General features: G+C 37.3%; 1 protein-coding gene across 2 annotated transcripts in view; it reads right to left on the reverse strand.

Annotated features, from left to right (window-relative positions):
- Positions 1-19,743, reverse strand: part of LOC149138151 (phosphoserine phosphatase, chloroplastic-like) — a 206,818-nt gene that overhangs the window by 103,851 nt on the left and 83,224 nt on the right. For both annotated transcript variants that reach the window (XM_089447977.1, XM_089447976.1), the window contains exon 4: positions 7,966-8,059. In XM_089447977.1, the coding sequence (XP_089304103.1) occupies positions 7,966-8,059 (94 nt within the window). The remainder of the gene's footprint in view (positions 1-7,965; positions 8,060-19,743) is intronic.

A 19,743-nucleotide genomic window follows, 5' to 3' on the forward strand; every position in this document is an offset into this window, starting at 1 on the left:
ATCCCTGCAAAGCTCCAACCGCTGCAAATTGTCATCACCAAACAACCCATCGCATGTTGCTACCTTCACCGTTGGAGTCTGTCCCCCTGCAACACTGCATATTCGCACAGACAGGCTCCGCCATCTGCACAGTCAGGTCTACCTGACGACCAGCCGCTGCAGCCGCTCGCTCATTGCCACCTACAAATTCGAGCCGCTTCACTAAATCTAGTCCACATTGTTGTTGAACCATAGTCTCAGCACATAGCCACACATCCAGATCCACAAATCCATCTGCTGCCGGTTATAAGTCCACGCATTGTTATTTTTCGCTCCTGCCAACTAAAACCTCGCGCTGCCAACCATTGTCAAATCTTTTTTGGAAGGAACCATCACTACACTTGCAAGGTGTCATTTGAAGCTTGCATCTAATTAGTACAAATTGAGGAAATCAATTAGCATAACAAAAAATAATTTCACACAATTGAAAAGAGGGTACGATTTCAATAGTTCAAGTCAAAAAATATTAAAGTGAGCAAAGATATTAAAAAGGGTTTGATGTTGAATAAAAGGAATATACAATATTAAAGTGAGCATTAAGGAGGTCTTTTATTTAAAGAATCACAGATCATATCAAAGTGAAGGTTTGACCTTAAGGTAAATGATTTAAGGCCTCAGAAAATATAGATATTCAAAAGGGTATTAAAAATAAATAATATATATATATATATATAATTACAAGGATTAGAAGGTTTATTCTTAAACCTTAAGCTCATCTTAAAAAAAAAAAATAGCAAAAGAGAATTAAAAGGTATTAAAAAGGAATTAGTTAAAAAGGGAAACAGAAAATATCTCAATTAAAGTATAATAATAATAAAATACCTATAAATTTAGGTATTAAAGGTCCATTCCAAAAAGAAGGAAAACATTTTCAGTTAAAAGAGACCATTATAAAACCCTTTATATAAAAAGGTGAAAAAGTACTTGAGGGTCTTTTAAAAAAGAAAAAAATTCAAAGAGTTTTTCTTTTGAAAAAGGGTGATATATATAATATAGACTTTTATATAAGTTTATATATACTTAAAGGGGTTACTTTTAAAAAACCCTAAGTTCACCTCAATAAACGCAAATGGAATCTAATTTGGAATTGAAGGAAGATTTCAGAAAAATTCACGTAATTATGCTTTAGTGCTATTTAGAATTAAAGGGTCTATTGTGAGAAAAGATGTCACTATTGCTATCTCACCTACCAAAGATAAAAATTATATAACGCTTAAAATCGCAAACCAATTAGTGATTCCAGAGTCAAATATAATCGAAAAATTACACTGTTTTGGCAACAAAAAATATGACATAACCAATTTACAATTAAACATTGAGGATTATACATTTATATCGCAATTCTCAGTTCAAACCCTATGGAGCAATCAAGGTGACATTATTTTGGGTTTACCCTAGATGGAAACTCTAGGATCCTTCATCTTAAATACGAAAAAAAAGTTTTTAACATTTTCCTACAGGAAAAGAAAATAACACTCAAGGATGTTACACTTAAGCCAAATTCAGCAACACGAAGACATACAAGATATTTCAAAAATAATTTTTCAAGGTAAAAAATTACTACAAAATATGCAAAGAGAAATTGACAAGATCACCATTGACAAAAACGAAGAATTTTCTCGGCTTAAAGACCATAGTGAAAAATTACTGACGCCAATTAAGAAACTTAAGAACGATGAGAAGTCATTAGAAAACAAGGTACAACAATTCATCGAGAAGGAAGCATCAAATGTAGAAATTCAAGTTGACGAAAAACAACAAATACCGATCCAACCAATATCACAACTCAAGAAGAGGACAAACTAGTTGAAGTAAAGATGCAAAGATGCACTCAGAAGTGGCAGTTCCAACAACAAAAGATTCAAGTGAAGATCCAGAAATTAACCATTCAACTTCCATAGCTAAAGGAAATCAAGTACTTCAATAAATCAAGAAACGACACAAACAAAATAAGGGAAAATCAAATCACTAGAATTCCTTATCAACATCTGAATCACGAGTAGACAACTCAATCAAGCTATGTATTTAGAACAAAAACAACAAACTGACGTTCCGAAGAATACTAATCTCAGTACAATTCAGTGTTGTGATAACAATTCACACGAAGTGTCCAGTATCCACAAGATTCTACATAAGATTAATTTAGAATGGTCAGATCCATTCTCAATTCGACAGTTTTATTTATCACTCCAAGGACCATATCAACTTGTATCAACAAAGATGACAATTTTGAGACGAGAAGACATTCGAAACAGAAAAAGAGATCAAGCCCTTTCATTAGGAAGCTTTGAGGACAAAGTTTTTTGAAGAGGAAGTCAATGTTATGAATATAATTATGTAAAAGTAATAAATATAAATAATAATCACAATAATATGTAATTAAAATAATAATTAGTTAAACAAAGACGCATGTCTCTATAGACATGACCATTCATGAAAGGGTATTTACCTGGTTATATATACAGGACCCTCACTCTCAATTGTATCGTCATTCTTATTCATACATTTAATATATATTATTGTATCTCGATGGAGATTTACATATTCCAAGTCTTCTGGAGTATTTAATGTGAAGAACGAACTTTGTTCGTACCAATGGAATTTATCGTCAAGGTCTTAGGTGAATCCTAGTGTTTTAGTTGAGTCTTTTGTAAAAATGATTTGGGAATAATTTAATCTAATTCGCTAAATTATTTTATTACAAATCACTTGGTCTACTATATCATATTGAATCGTAGAATTGGGTAATAAATTGAGGGTCTATAACGAACGGTTGTTCCCCCATTGAGGGTTGAAATGTAATCGTCTCATAGTCACTTAAAAGAGGTCCTAAGATATTTAATGAATGTCGTATATTAATTTAAGGACTTAATCAATGCTGTCTTGAATGATTTGCAAGTGAATTTTGGACTGATATCATAACAGCAGTAATCTGATCTCATTCTTACAGCAATTTGATTAGTATATTTTAAGGCCTGGAGCATCCTTGAAGTCATTATATTGTAGCTACAGCATTTTGTCGTCTTGAGGATAACCTTTTGCCCTTGGTTGGTTACTAACTATCTTCCCTTGTGTTCTTTATTGCATTTCATAATTGCATTGCATTCCTGCACTTGTGATTGCATTCAACACGCAACAATTTAATATCTCTCTCTTGCATAACTATGAGCTATATTGTGAATGATCTAGCTAACCCATGAGCTGATCTTAAGATCAGGTGCCTGTTCTGAAGATTATCTGTTCATGTTCTTGTGTCTTTAGCATCTTGATAATTTGAGGAATAGTGTTGTTCATTGAAGTGTTTATCATCATCAAGGTCTCTTCAAAGCATTGATACTAACCATTTCTCTTTGCTCTCACTCGTTTGGATCAGCATTTCATTCCATTGGTTAGTCTGCATCTTTCATCAATCACTATTAGCAAATCTCAGCTATCATCAGTTATTTGTGCTTCTTGTTTATTTTTCACTTGTCTCTGAATGATATATCACATGAGTAAGAAGCATTTGATATCGCCGCCTATATTGCCATTGTCTTATTCAATGTTGCAGTTATCGTTATCAGGATATTATCGGCAAGGGAAAAAATCGGGAAAAAACAGAAAAAATCGTAAAATACAAAAATATTCATTTTTTTCCAATTTTTTTAATATCTAAAGCATCTACAACATAAAATAAATACATTGACACATAAATATGATAAAAGAACTAATATATAAGATATGTAATATCATTTCTAGTGCTACATCACACATAACAGTGAATCATATCCTGAATAGTAAGTCCTGACTCCTGAGTCCCAACTCAGCCTCAAAATATCAACAAAAAATATAATAATGTATCTCATATCATGAGTCATAATGTCATATACAATGAAATGAACCAAATAACTAAAGTCTAATACTACTGATTTCCTCTGCCCCTTTTGCGAGAAAATGCAATAGCTTTCCCTTTTCCTCTAGATGTAGATGACAGTGGAGTTGGCAGTGGACTCTGTTGTGCTCTAGAAGCTAAAGAACTAGGAGCTACAGGAGGTAGACCACGTCCTCTACTGGTAATAGGGGTAGCCTGGGTAGATTGTGTCACCTCCTCCTCCTATTGCTCCTCCTCCTCGTCAAAAAATTGGAGAAAAATAAATAAATAAATTCCAGATTTTTTCAAGTTATCGCGATCTTTCGCGAAAAAATAAATAAAATTTACGTAAAAATCGGGCGATAATATCGCCAAACTCAAAAAATCACAATTTTCCGATATTATCGTGATTTCCGCAACACTGGTCTTATTGAAAAGTTCTGGAGTAATTCACTAGTTATTCTTAGAATCCCCAAAATCTTGAATTTTAAAGTGAATGTACTTGTTTTATTCACATTGTCGGTTACCTCTCGCTCATATATCAATCTTGCTTCTTGTACTTCCCTTGCATTGCATTCATCGGTAATCAGAGCTGCGAACCTAATCTCATTAATTGCAGATTATCATGTGTTGATCGTATCTCATTTGTGGTAACGTTGTTGCAATTTCACTTCTTGCTCGTAATTTTGATTGTCAAGCCAATTTCCTTAAGCAACACTTGTATCTTGTAACTTACTCCATTGTGCAAGTATATTTTGTCTTGAGCATTGTTATTGAAGGCACTAGTCCCTTAACTATTAATCTTGAAGTGTCTTAAGAATATAATCTAATCAAGATCTCTAATACATTGCTCATTAATCACACTTGCGAACTAATTATAATCAAGTTCATAAGATAGCCAAGTGTATCTCCTAGAACTTGTTGGTTCCCAACAAGTTTCCCCTCATCCTTAACCTTTCACCTTTTGTGACTACCCCCCTTAGCTTGCCTAGAAGATAGCTAGAACGGAGTGGGCATGGATCAGAGTGACAACCTCTGCCCTAAGTCATTGTCGCTCTTGGTGTACAATTTGGGCGACAACAGTTGTATATTAGGACTTTGTGATTGTATATGAGAAAGAGGCTAACATTGCAAGTTCCAGTCATTGTATTTTTCTTTGTAAATTCTTTGTAGGTCAAAACCCTGATTTTTCCAAATTAATTAATGAAGGAGAATTATTGTGGGTTTGTATTTGTTGTAATGTGTGATTGCTCTCTGTTTGATTCTATTTCCATTGCATATAAATTTCTAGATGTTAAAATACTAGTGATCTATTTTTAAATGTGGAAAAAGTCAAACTCGAGAATAAATTGGCAAGGGTCCGAAAATTGAAAAAGTCGTTAAAATCAGGAGAAAATTGAAAAAATTGGCAAAACTCAGCAAAAATTTTTAAAAAGTACAAAATATTCATTTTTAATTTTTTTTAGCATCTAAAGTATCCACATCATCAGATAAATGCATTGCCACATAAATATGAAAAGAAAGCTAATATATAAGATGTATAAGAAGTCTAGTGCTACATCACATATCAACAGTGAATCGAGTCCTAAATCTTGACCCCTGACTTAGTCTCAAGAGTCAAAATATAAATAAAAAATACAATAAATGTATATTATCATCATGAGTCATCTACATGTCATAAACTAGTAAGGCACTGAGTTCCTCTGCCTCTTTTACAGGAATATGGAATGTTTTTTCCTTTTCCTCCCACGTTGAGCAGTGGACAAAACTCCAAATCCACACCACAAAACTAGTCAAATCTCCTTCTCTTGGGCATTGACAAACTTCTCTCTCCACAAGCTCAAATCCTAAAGGTTTGAGTGCAAAATGAGTAAAAAAACAGACTTTCCCCAACTTATACGTGCCCCGGTCCTAAGTCACGATTTTTTTCGTTCGAATTGTGATTTTATCGAGAGTTTGTTGATTCAATTGCTAGTTTTTTAAGTTTGAAAAACTCCCGAAAAATTCGGCCGATAACATCGGTGAGTTGAAAAACTCGTGATTTCGAAATGTTATCGAGATTTTTTCAGGAGGTTTTCCATGGAGCTTTTTTTCAACAATTCAAAATTTACTTGGTAAAAAAAACTATGTTACCAGGAAACGTGGGTTCTGGGATGGGGACATATGTCATTTTTTGAAATAGGGTGCGTAGGTTCGTTGAGGGTATATTATAATTTATATATATAATATATAAATATATTTTATAAATTATAATAAACATGAATTTGTATATTTTTCAACTTTAAACAAGAAAACTAAAATATTTATGATTTAAACTTTAAATATTTAAACATGCACATCATTGACCATTCAACATTCACAATCAAACTTCAAAATTTCTAGTTTGATATCAAGTGCAAATTGGAGTTTACATATTAATAAGAATCATAATATATGTCCATTGTCATACTACATTCAAAATTTGCCTTAACGCATCTCCAAACAAGAACTAGGAAATTTTAAAATACTAAAATAAAAATAGCTAATAGTGAACAATGGCTTCCTTAAGCCATGTCATCAGCATCACTCAGATCTTCAGTTAGCATGCTCTCCAGGTAGGAATCACTCTCATCTTGAGGCTCCTGCTCATCCATAGAAACTGGAGGTAGCTCAATAAGGTCATCCGGTTGTATCTCCTCGTCCACACACATAATATCATCTATGTATTGGTCCCATCTCTTGAAAGGACCCTCCTTGTACCCAGGGTCTTTTTGAGATATGAGACGAAGTGTGCTGTGAATGTACACCAAGTTCTTTGTCTTCTTTGAGCCCAACCTATTTCTCTTTACTGAATGGAGAAACGCAGAAGTAATCCAATTCCTCTCGCAAGATGAAGAACTAGCTACTTAGAATATTAGGGGAAGCCCATTAAATTAATTAAAATTTTAAAAATAAAAACTAAAATGAACCCCCAAAGAACCCAATTTTGGGGTTCCAAGTACCTATCATTAGGGTTCTCCGTACCCGTCAAGACAAAAGAACTCGAAAATTTTTAATGGAGAACCCGGTTCTTATGGGTTCTTCTCAAAAGCACCCATACCCGAATCTAGTACTTGGGGACGAGAATCCGGGACGGGTTCAAGAACCCCACCCCCAGGTTCGCAAACCCGTGCAACATAGAAAATAAATAAATTGCTACGAATAAAAATTGTTGTGAGAAAATAAATTTGCATTGGTATTAGGAGATTTAACATATGACACCAACATGTAGGACTAAGAAGGTGTCATGTTTCTTAGGTGTGTGCTAGAGAGAAAATTCAAAATACAGCCCAAGAAAAAGAGAGTGAACAAAGAATTTATGATGTCTAAGTTGTCACATGTATTACAAAGATCAAGAAGATCACCTGATGAATCTTACAAATGAGATTCAAATGTATTAATACGCAAGTCAAGAGGTAGAGCACCCTTCCCAAGAGAGGTTATGGGCCCCCATAACAACTAAGTTGATCTTAACCACCTAGATATATAATAAATTAGCGTTGACTAGGCAAGCTTTAAGGCTTAAGCCCAACAATAGAAACACACTAATAGTCTAATACACGATAATAACGATTATATAGTGAAGTCAGCCACGACCACATGTGAAGATTACACTGTCATTCCAACATTAATGCTTAGAAATGACAAAAATAGTATGATGGGACTTGTAATGATAGGCATACAACGAGTGTATAGAAAGCTACAAAACATCATCATTCTTTTATTAAAACTGAAAATTCAGCACATTCCTAGTTTGAATCAACAGATTTTTTACCATAGAGATTATCACTTTAGAATTTTAGTAGTTATGAACAAAGCAATTAAAATGAATTTATCCAACTTATCATGAAACAATGAGGGAAATAATCACCACAACCTAGTGCATAAACATTAAAGTTCACGTTTTTTCATCTATCTTCCAATCTTTAGTTAACAAGCCCTCACAAGAATGCATTTACTTCAGACATACTATTGCACAAAAGAAATCCTTAAACATGTTTATCTTTACTCCATGAATTTTCCACAAGATTGCCTCAAAACAACAGAAAATAACATACTTCTATCATCTGACGAAATCCTCCAGATACTAGAAAAACATCAACACCCTTGGCCTTGAGATTCTTCACCAAATCTTGTATTCCTGTATTAAGCCTGCATAAAAATGGTGCTTGCAAATGTCTATAAAAGCTTAACTACTGAAATAAAACAGTTTCAAATCAAATTGTTAAATAAAATTTGAACCTACCATTATTGAATGTGCAGATTTTGAACCATAATAAAAACAGTTAATTTTTCAATCAAGAGATGAAGAAACTAAGCATCGATATTCTAAATTATCGATGTTGAAACATGAAACAAAACCATTCCTGTCCAGAATTTCCAAAATTCCTTCTTGGAGATGTATTGAAATTCAGCAGTAGGAAGCAGAATGTCGAAAGAGCAAATGCAATTTTTTTATTCTGCAGTCTTCCAGCAAAGATTGGACCAAAAACATTACAGCAGACTTTTTGAAATTGTGCAGCCCATGTTCACACAACTAACAACTGGGTTACTGAGCATTCTCCAAACTTTTTCCATTGATTTCCAAAGTATTCAAGATTCTCTGAGCTGCAACAGCTAGTTTTTTTGCCTTTCCAGAATTGCCACAGTTCTCTCTTGGAGATGTGTTGACATTCAGCAGTAGGAAGCACAACGCTGAAAGAACAATTGCAATTTTTTTAAACTGCAGTCTTCCATCAAATATTGGACCCAAAAGCATTACTGCAGATTTTTTAAAATTGCGCAGCCCATGTTCACAGTGCACACAACTCACAACTGGGCTTTCTCCAAACTTTCTCCATTGATTTCAATAGTATTCAAGATTCTCTGAGCTGCAATAGCTAGTTTTTCATGATGGGGATGCTGATAACTCTGATATGATTGGAAGCCACGAAAGATTCTCCGATGTCGAAAAGAAGAAGTTGATCTCCCAAAGCAAGCCTGCATAGATGAGATCTCCCTAAGATTAAGAGGGAGTCCAGATGAAGATGCGCTACCTGGTTGAGGGGGAGGGCATAGCTTGGTATTATTTGAAGAATGAATTTCAGAGGATATGTTGTTGCATAGAAAGTAGGAGGAAAAATGTATGATTAAAGAATATTCTATCAAAGATTCAGTTGAGAGTCCTACTGTGAAAAATTGAGTAGCAACATCTAGTTGTCTAAAAGACCCCGGAGGTTTGTAATTGATTATGTACATGTGAAAGTATATTATTGATTAGGGTTGTGTTTGTACAGGTGAATCTCTCGAAGAATTTGATAGCATGCTGGTAACCAATCAGGTTGATTGGGAGAGATTGGTCATTCTTGATCTGATGGATCAAGGGGTGTTGAAGCTTTGTGAGTGAAGCATTGCCTGGGAAGACATCTGACTGACACTTTGTGTTTATGTCTGAGTCCCAAAGATGGAAAGATGGTGTTGGTTATTGAGGTCTGTTTTGGACACACACCTAGGTGTTTGGGTTGATGGTTAGCAAGTAAGCCTGAGGGTACCTAAAGGGACTGAACGCTTGAGTCCATTTTAGTCCAACCTGGATAGATTGCCCTAGTCAGGAATCTAGTCCATGGCATTGCAGTGCCAAAACTATTGAGTGACTGCTTGGATAGATTGCCCTGGTCAGGAATCTAGTCCATGGCATTGTGGTGCCTAAAGTTCTTCGTGGTTCATATAGTTTGAGATCTTCCATTGTATTTGTACATTATGAACACCTCCCTAGTTAAGAGGGAGTGTTAGAAAATGTAACTATGTTCGGCCTTCAATAATGTACTTGAGTCATTATGAAATGTACTTGTCAAAAGAATAAAGAAAAGAATTTTTACTATTATTATTGTGACTTATTAAAGCATGGGTTTCATGCATGGGTCACCATGTTTTAGGTCAAAGTCCCCATTGCGGACTTCTAGGATTTCTATAAAGTTATTGTACATTTAAAGAGATCTTTCTTGGGCTTTTGAATCATGTAAAAAGGTTAAGTATTGAGTCAAATATGAATTATGTAACCTCCACACCATGTCGGCCTAGAAAAAGATCAAGTCAGCCTAAAGACCCTATTCGACCCCATAAGAACCCTATAAAAGGAAGCTCATCGAATTCATTTGGAGCATCATTCTCTCAAAAATTTGAATTCTCTTGTAGCTAGGAAGAAGTGCAAAAATCTCTTGTTGCTGGGCAGAAGTGCAAAGTTCTCTTGTAGCTAGGAAAAGGTGCGAAGTCTGTTGCCGGGAACCCAAAGTGAATGTGAGTTTGGGGAAGTCTAAGGAGACAAGGAAAATCGAAATTTTGGTGTCTCTCTCTCTTTGTTTCGTGTCTTGGATTGGGAGATCGAAGTCTTCCAAGTTTCACTGTTGTCAGAAGTTTCCTATTGTCGTAAGTTGCTGCATAGTTGAAGTTGCTAGAAAGAGGTCGTAATTCTGGGAGGCTGACTTGGTGTGGAGGGAAGGTTTGGTGTTGGTCTAGGGTGAAGAGCCTCAAAGAATACTATTGAAAGGAAGAATTATATTGACTGGGTTTCCCCTCAAGGAGGGTTTTTCCCTCGCATGTGCCTACCTCTGGTGTCTATTGTTTTATGTATTGCTGCTTTTGGTAATGGCTTGATTAACTAAAGAAAGAAGATATAAAGAATCGTAATAATAAGAAACATCACAAGTAATTATCAAGAACAAAAAAATCTTTACTACCTCTCTGATTTTCTAACAGTTCGATATCTCCAAGAATAGCTGGAGAAGTGCGATGTTTGTTGTCGGGAAGCCAAAGGAAGTGCAAGTTTGGGGGAGTCTAAGGAGAAGAAGAAAATCGAACTTTTGGTGCCTCTCTCTCTGTTTCGTGCCCTAGATTAGGAGATCGAAATCTTCCAAGTTTCGATGTTGTCGGAAGCTTCCTATTCCCGGAAGCTGCTACCTAATCGATGTTACTGGAAGGGGTCGAAGACCTGGGAAGCTAACTTGATGTGGAGGGAAGGTCTAGTCTTTGTCTAGGGTGAAGAGTCTCAAAGAATATTATTGAAAGGAAGAATTATCTTGACTAGGATTTCCCCTCGAGGGGAGTTTTGCCATGGCATAATGCCTATATCTTGTGTCTCTTGTTTTTTGATCTTCATACACACATAATATGGTAATTGCTTGATGAAAGATAAGATAATAAAGAAGTAAAAGAAGCCAACACACTCACAAGTACTTATCAAGTAAGGAGAATCAAACCCCAATATAACTACTTTGATTTTCCAACATTGTATCACAGCTAAGGTCATGAAGAGTCGAAGATCACTTTGTTGGCATGGATTCTCCCTCTATGATGACCAACATAAGACTAGGTATCAACACTGTTGGAAGCTAGATCAAGAAGGTCATCTACTACTTGTTCAACAAGGTCAAAAATCAAGGATTCTTGGCTGCTCTTACAGGTTTTCTTACTAATGACAATGCATGGATCATTAATAGTGGAGCATCGAGACACATGACAGGAGAAAGTAAACAATTTCATACACTATCAAAGGAGCCATCTTCTGATGCAATGGAATTGGGTGACAAGAAAAGCTATGATGTTAGAGGCATGGGATCAACATGTTGAAACTAGATAATGGATCGAAGTTGCATCTCAACAACATTCTATATGTTCCAGGATTGAAAAAGAATTTGCTTTCTATTTCTTGTTTAGAAGATAAAGGGGAAAGAATTTCTTTTGTTGATGGAAAAGTATTAGTTTGGGGAAAAGACTCTAGCATTGATAAAGCTAGGGTTATTGGAGTTCGTGAAGGAAGTCTTTATAGAGTCATTACACCACCTCCTCAAGCTCTGGTTCATATGGAAATAAGTCCCATTGAGCTATGGCATAGGAGGTATGGTCATCTACATTATAAGGTCATCCCTACTCTTAGTCAACTAGTTCATGGTATTCCTAATATGAAGTTGGATCATGAAGGTGTGTGCAAGGGATGCTCTTTGGGAAAACATACAAGAAAGCCATTTCACAATAGTGAAACTAGGTCTAAAGAGATATTAGACCTCATCCATTCCGATGTGTGTGGGCCCATGTTTGACAAATCACTTGGAGGTCATCTCTACTATGTGACATTTATTGATGACCATTCTAGAAAGACATGGCTCTACCTTCTCAAAACAAAAGATGAAGTATTTGATAAGTTCAAGGAGTTTAGGGCTGAAGTGGAAACCCTAACCGAAAGAAAGATAAAAATTTTGAGGTCTGATATTGGTGGGGAATACACTTCTAAGGAATTGATTGCATATTGTAAGGAAGCAGGTATTTAGAGGGAGCTCATTGTTCCCTATTATCCCGAACAATATGTATTGGCCGAAAGAAAGAACATGTCAATTGAAGAAGGCATTCGAACTATGCTCCTTGATCAAGATCTACCAAAATTCTTATGGGGAAAAGCAGTGATGACAGTCGTATACATTCAAAATAGAAGTCCTCATAATAGTCTTGATAATACAACACTTGAAGAAGTATTCACAAGAAAGAAGTCGAGTGTGGATCACCTTCGAATCTTTGGAAGTCCAGCATATATCCATGTTCTGAAAGACAAGCAAAAGAAGTTGGACTCTACAAGTATCAAGGGAATATTTGTTGGATATAGTCTCTCTTCAAAAGCATATAGAATCTACATCAAGGAAGGAAGATATATTGAAGTAAGCAGGGATGTCATATTTGATGAGAATCAAGCATACAAGAAATCAAAGGATATTCCTATTGATTCTAATGATGAAGAAGTTCCCATATTTGAAGAAGAAGAAGTTCATCATGAAAACTCTACTACAAATCTCAAAGAAGAAGGACCAAGTGAGCCTATTCAATCAGTGGTCATCCCAACCACAAGGAAGAGGCCAAATTGGTTGAAAGCTACATTGGAAGATGTTGAAGGACATGAAGCTACGAAAGGAACCTTCAGGGAAAGAAAGAGACCGAAGAGATATTCTGGTTATGCTGCATATATGACAAAATTGATTGAAGTCGAACCATCTACATTCAAGGAAGTTGTGCATCAAGAGGTTTGGAAGAAAGCAATGCAGGAAGAATATCAATCCATCATGAAGAATGGGGTTTGGGAAATCGTTCCTAGACCTAGTGACAAATCGGTTGTCACATCTAAATGGATCTATAAGATCAAACATGCAGTTGATGGAAGTATAGACAAGTATAAAGCAAGATTCGTTGCAAGGGGTTTCTCTCAAAAGGAAGGCATTGATTATGAAGAAACCTTTGCACCTACAGCAAGGTACACTATTCGAATTGACCGAAGAATCCACAGTATGCACATTTTTATACCAACGTTTCAAATCCCAAATGGGATCCATCATCAAGGTTAGAGAATGATGATAAAAGAAGAGCAGAATGGAAAATGTAGATCTGCAGCTCTTCTTGTTATCCTCACTCTAAAACTTTCGAGTAAAATGATTTCACTCCAAGTATCCCCTCCGTACAGGGATAAGATTTTGGATTTAAGAGATCTGTGGTTTGTACTTTTCGAATTGACCGGAGAATCCACAGTATGCACATTTTTATACCAACGTTTCAAATCCCAAATGGGATCCATCATCAGGGTTAGAGAATGATGATAAAAGAAGAGCAGAATGGAAAATGTAGATCTGCAGCTCTTCTTGTTATCCTCACTCTAAAACTTTCGAGTAAAAGGATTTCACTCCAAGTATCCCCTCCGTACAGGGATAAGATTTTGGATTTAAGAGATCTGTGGTTTGTACTTTTCGAATTGACCGAAGAATCCACAGTATGCACATTTTTATACCAACGTTTCAAATCCCAAATGGGATCCATCATCAGGGTTAGAGAATGATGATAAAAGAAGAGCAGAATGGAAAATGTAGATCTGCAGCTCTTCTTGTTATCCTCACTCTAAAACTTTCGAGTAAAAGGATTTCACTCCAAGTATCCCCTCCGTACAGGGATAAGATTTTGGATTTAAGAGATCTGTGGTTTGTACTTTTCGAATTGACCGGAGAATCCACAGTATGCACATTTTTATACCAATGTTTCAAATCCCAAATGGGATCCATTTTTATACACTATTATTAGATCGTTGGTTTCATTGACTGCAACAATGGGGTGGAACATCCATCAAATGGATGTGAAGACCGCATTTCCAAATGGGACCATTGATGAGCAAGTTTACACGAAAAACCTGGAGGCTTTGAAGTTGATAACAAGGACTCTCATGTTTGCAAACTTCAAAAGGCCCTATATGGTTTGAAGCAAGCACCTAGGGCATGGTATGCAAGGATGGGATGATTATCTAGTAAGAATTGGGTTCGTGAAGAGTTATGTTGATCTGAATCTCTACATCAAGGTTGTGAATGATGAGCCCGTCATTATTTTGCTATATGTGGATGATCTATTCATCATAGGTGTGGAGCGAAGAATCCAAGAATGCAGGAAGATGTTGGCAGCTGAATTTGAAATGAAGGATCTAGGACTGATGCACTATTACCTAGGTCTAGAAGTATGGCAGAGACCTAGGGAGATATATTTGGGGCAAGGAAGGTACATCATCAAGTTATTGTAGAAATTTGGGATGATGGATTCCAAGCCAGTGACTACTCCTATGATCACCAATCTCAAGAAGTTGAGGGACTCTGACTCTAGCCTCATGGATCCTACCTCCTATCGTCAGTTGGTGGGTTCCCTAATGTATCTAGTAAATACTAGGCCAAATATATGTTTTGCAGTACACATTCTTAGTCAGTTTCAGTTGAAGCCCGGTTATGATTGTGAAAATTCCTATACTCAAGGAACCCCTACAGCAACAAAACTGATTTTACTTCTCCTACTTGATTTTAATATACATTATCAAGTTATTTTCTGAAAAGTATTGAAGTAAATTACTTTTGCAGCCTACACCAATTTAATTTGATTACATGAAACAAGAAACTGAGCAAAGAACAAGATACATAGGACATCGTTATTTTTGGACAAAATAGTCCCCGAAAAAACCCAATGCGGGAAAACCAGTGCAACAGCTCTGAGGGTTTTATATTATTAAGAAGTAGTTTTGAATACAATGTTGGATTCCCTCTCGGCAATCCAGTTACAGAGAAAAATATAATGGCAGAAAATTGAGTGAGATTACCTCACTTCACCCGACAGTTTCCGGCAATTTCCAGCAGCAGAACTGGAAAACCCCTAGCTATCTCTGCGCTAGCCTTGCATAGGCCCTGCGTCAGCCTTACAGGCTCTGCGTCACCTCTGCGTTGTCTCTTCTGCCTCCTGGAGCTTAAGCTTCCCCGGCGGTTTCGGCAACTCCCCGACAAAATTCTAGATTTCTGTGTGAGGGCGCCTTTTCCTCCACGTTGGCTCTCCCTGGTTGAGCGTCAAGCCTGTGTGGACCCAAATTGGCCCAACGTCAGTCCCTCTAGGTGTATCTTTGCCCTGCAAGTGTGAGACCACATGATCTCGAACTCCATGGAGTATGAACCTCTTCGCCTTTCCCTGCTCGGCCTTGTACTTCTTCTTCTTATCACTGTCTGCGGGAACAACCACAACACTTTTGACGTAAGCTTCAAGGTCGTACTCCTCCAGAACAGCGAAGATTTTGATCTTCCATATGACATAGTTGGAAGCTCATTCCAACCTGTCCTGATCTCTGAGCCCATGTGATGCCATCTCACCCAAACTGTCGAATTGACTCCTCTAGTCACTGCGCAGCACTGGTTTGTTGCCCGGCAAGTGAAAAATTCAAACTTTTGGCAAGAAAAATCCTCTGAGGAGAAAATTCCCCTTCTATGTGTCTTCGCAATTTTCCAACGGATTTCTGCCCCGGCAGAAACTGCGCCCTTCAAGCACTACGCTGAGGCTCTGCGTCACTCCCTCTACCACTACAAGCTCACTAACCGGAAATCGTACCTCTCTTTCGACTCGCTCAGAGAGAGATTTCCTCAAAATCTCTGCTTTCCCAACAAGGACTACGCAATCCCTTCAAGGGGATTCGAATTGCTACCAAATGCAGCTATTGACCTCTCTGCTTAGTGTTGCATCTGCTCTTCCTGTTTCAAAATCAATGCTCTGATACCATGTAAAATTCCTACAGTCAAGAAACCCCTACTGCAGCAAAACTGAATTTACTTCTCCTACTTGATTTTAATATACATTATCAAGTTATTTTATGAAAAACACTGAAGTAAATTACTTCTGCAACCTACACCAATTTAATTTGATTACATGAAACAAGAAACTAAGCAAAGAACAAGATACATAGGACACCGTTATTTTCGGACAAAATAGTCCCCGAAAAACCCAATGCGGGAAAACCGGTGCAGCAGCTCTGAGGGTTTTATATTATTAAGCAATAGGTTTGAATACAATGTTGGATGTCCTCCCGACAATCCAATTACAGAGAAAAATATATTGGCGGAAAACTGAGTAAGATTACCTCACTTCACCCGACAGTTTCCGACTGATTCCGGCAACAGAACTGGCAAACCCCCGGCTATCTCTGTGTTGGCCCTGCGTAGGCCCCGCATCAGCCTTATAGGCTCTGCGTCAGGCTCTATGCTATCTCTTCTGCCTCCTGGAGCTTCTGCGTCAACCTTCCCCGGCTGTTTCAGTAGCTCCCCGACAAAATTCTGGATTTCTGCGTGAGGGCAGCTTCTCCTCTGTGTTGGCTCTCCCTAGTTCAGCGTCAAGCCTACGTGGGCCCAGACTGGCCCAATGTCAGTCCCTCTAGGTGTTGCATTGCCTCCACTAGAGGCTCTCCGCCTTTTTGCCCAGTATTCGCAAACTATCCCTACCCCTTTGCTACAAAATGACCACTTATTTCGAATTTCTCAGCTTCCAAACCCCAAAAATTTCGAACTCTAAATCAATTCGTTCTCTTGGTGTATCTTTTTAAATGAACCCCAAGCCCCCTTCTTATACTTTTCTCGTTGAGACTTCAACGGCCGAGATTAAGTCTCTAATCAACAGCTAAGATTAAGAACTTGACTTGATCTGCTTTCTAGAACATTCTCACCCATATTTTGATTAATAGCAATTAATACTTTAATTTTCCTAAGTTTAGACTTAGGAACCCCATTAAAAATATTATTTATTTTAATAAAATACAATCGGGGTGGAATTTAACCAAACGGTTTCTAGGTTCTTTAGAACTCATGCGTCTTAGCCTCTCCACCAATTTTCATGGCTAGAGCCCATCTGATGCTACCAAAAACTAACAAGGATCACTAGATAGTAGCTAAACATATACTGAGGTATCTTCGTGGCACTATATATCACTGCCTAAAGTATGATAGTAAGGAAGTCAAGCTAAATGGCTTCACAAACTCTGATTAGGGTGGCAGTGGGATCGATGAAAGGAGCACTACCGAAGGATGTTTTAGTTTGGGAGCTGCTATGATCTCATGGATGAGTAGGAAGCAAGATCTCGTTGCGTTGAGTAGCGCTGATGCATAATATGTGGTTGCATGTGAAGTAGGATAGGAAGTTGTTTGGTTAAGGAAGCTTCTAACAGATTTGTTCGAGAAGTCTCTAGGTCCTACTGTGATTAATTGTGACAATCAAAGTTGTATCAAGATGTCTGGAGATCCTGTGTTTCATTCGAGGACAAAACATATCAATAATAAGTTCCAGTTTATTAGGAACTTGGTGCAAGATGGGATCGTGAAGTTGGAGTATGTCTTGACAGATGAACAGGTAGCAGACATACTATCAAAGGCTCTTTCGAATAAGAAGTTTGAATATCTAAGAAACTTGTTGGGTTCGATAGACATTGCTGATTGTATTGATGATAAGGAAATGGAAGAGATTTGTTGACGCTTTGCGAGTGAAGCATTGCCTGGGAGGACATCTGGCCGACACTTTGTGTTGATGTCTAGGTCCCAAAGTATGGAAGGGTGGCATGGGTCATTGAGCTCTATCCATGGATACGCACCTAGGTCCCTTGGTTGGTGGTTAGCAAGTAAGCCTGATGGTACCTTGTGAGGTTGAAAGCTTGAATCCACCTTATTCCCACTTGGATAGATTCCCTTGGTCAAGAATCTAGTCCATGGCATTGTGGTACCTAAATTGTTGAGAGACCAATGGATAGATTGCCCTAGTCAGGAATCTAGTCCATCACATTGTGGTGCCTAAAGTTCTTCATTGTTTCATATAATATGAGATCTTCCATTGTTTTTGTACATTATGAATACCTCCCTAGTTAAGAGGGAGTGTTGGAAAATGTAACTATATTCAGTGTTCATTAATGTACTTGAGTCATCGTGAAATGTACTTGATAAAAGAATAAAGAAAAGAAATTGTAACAATGACTTATTAAAGCATGGGTTTCATGCTTGGGTCATCATTATATTAGTCAAAGTCCCCATTGTGGACTCCTAGGATTAATATTGAGTTTATAGAGTCATTGTACATTCAAAGAGACCCTTCTTGGGCTTTTGAATCATGTAAAAAGGTTTAGTATTGAGTCAAATATGATTTATGTATCCTCCACACCAAGTTGGCCTAAGGACCCTAATTCGACCCACAAGAAGCCTATAAATACAAGCTAGTCGAAGTCATTTGGAGTATCACATCTCAAGCTAGTTCGATATCTCAAGAGTAGCTGGAGAAGTGCGAAGTCTCTTGCCGGGAAGCCAAAGGAAGTGCAAGTTTGGGGAAGTCTAAGGGAAAGAATAAAATTGAACTTTTCACGCCTCTTTCTCTGTTTCGTGCCCTAGATTGGGAGATCGAAGTCTTCCAAGTTTCGTTGTTGCCGAAGCTGCCTATTGTCGGAAGCCAATAGGGGTCAAAGATAGAAGGGGTCAAAGATCTAGGAGGCTGACTTGGTGTCGAAGGAAGGCCTTGTCTTTGTCTAGGGTGAAGAGTCTCAAAGAATACTATTGAAAGGAAGAATTATCTTGATTGGGTTTTCCCCTTGAGGGGGGTTTTTCCATGGCATAGTGCCTATATCTTGTGTCTCTTGTTTTGTGATCTTCGTACACACATAATATAGTAATTGCTTGATGAAAGATAAGATAATAAAGAAGTAAAAAAAGCCAACACACTCACATGTAATTATCAAGAAAGGAGAATCAAACCCTAATATATCTACTTTAATTTTCCAACAAAAGTGACTAGGAGGGTTAATTAATAAAAAGGGGGACTATAGGGGGTCAATGTGAGATTAGATCTCCACGCTTGATCAAGAGAGGCTAAGATCTAATCTCAACACTTGATCTTAGCAATAAGTCTTTCTCTTCATTAAGAGGATAAAAAGGGGTAAAAGGCACTTTGCGTATTTTCATTCTTCATGTGTGAGATAGGCGAAGAGAAGGAGAAGGAGAGGACTGGCACACAAATTGAGGCTATCAAGGCAGACGTAGCACAGAAATCAAGGACAACTACAACATTGTTTCCAAGGCATCATGGGGCAAATTTTAGATAAGTCAGTGTTGTATTAATTGTTGATTGTACTGCTTACCAAATTCTCTTAAGGAAAAATAAATATCCCTTCTTCACTGGTTTTCCCTTTGGGGTTTTTCCAGGGTCAGTTTGACCAAAAATTTCTTGTGTTCAAATTTCATGCATGCTTGTGTGATTTCTCAGCAAAAGTGAAAAGTAGAGTAGATCTCAAGTGTTTCTTGTTTTGAGATTTAAATTCAAGTTTATATCAATTTCTAATAATTATGGGAAGGGCATTAAACTTGATGTGAAAACCAAACTTGAAACCGGGGAGGGATTTACAGTCAAAATTTCTACATGGTATCAGGGCAACAATGAACCTACCAGCTGAGCAGTATTGAATAGCAGTATAACCAGCCTACACACCCAGAGATTTGGTGGTTGAGAGGGAGATT

This window comes from Pinus tabuliformis, chromosome X (assembly GCF_031772625.1).
Source record: "Pinus tabuliformis cultivar Carrire ecotype Pingquan chromosome X, CPIR1, whole genome shotgun sequence".
NCBI lineage: Eukaryota > Viridiplantae > Streptophyta > Pinopsida > Pinales > Pinaceae > Pinus > Pinus tabuliformis.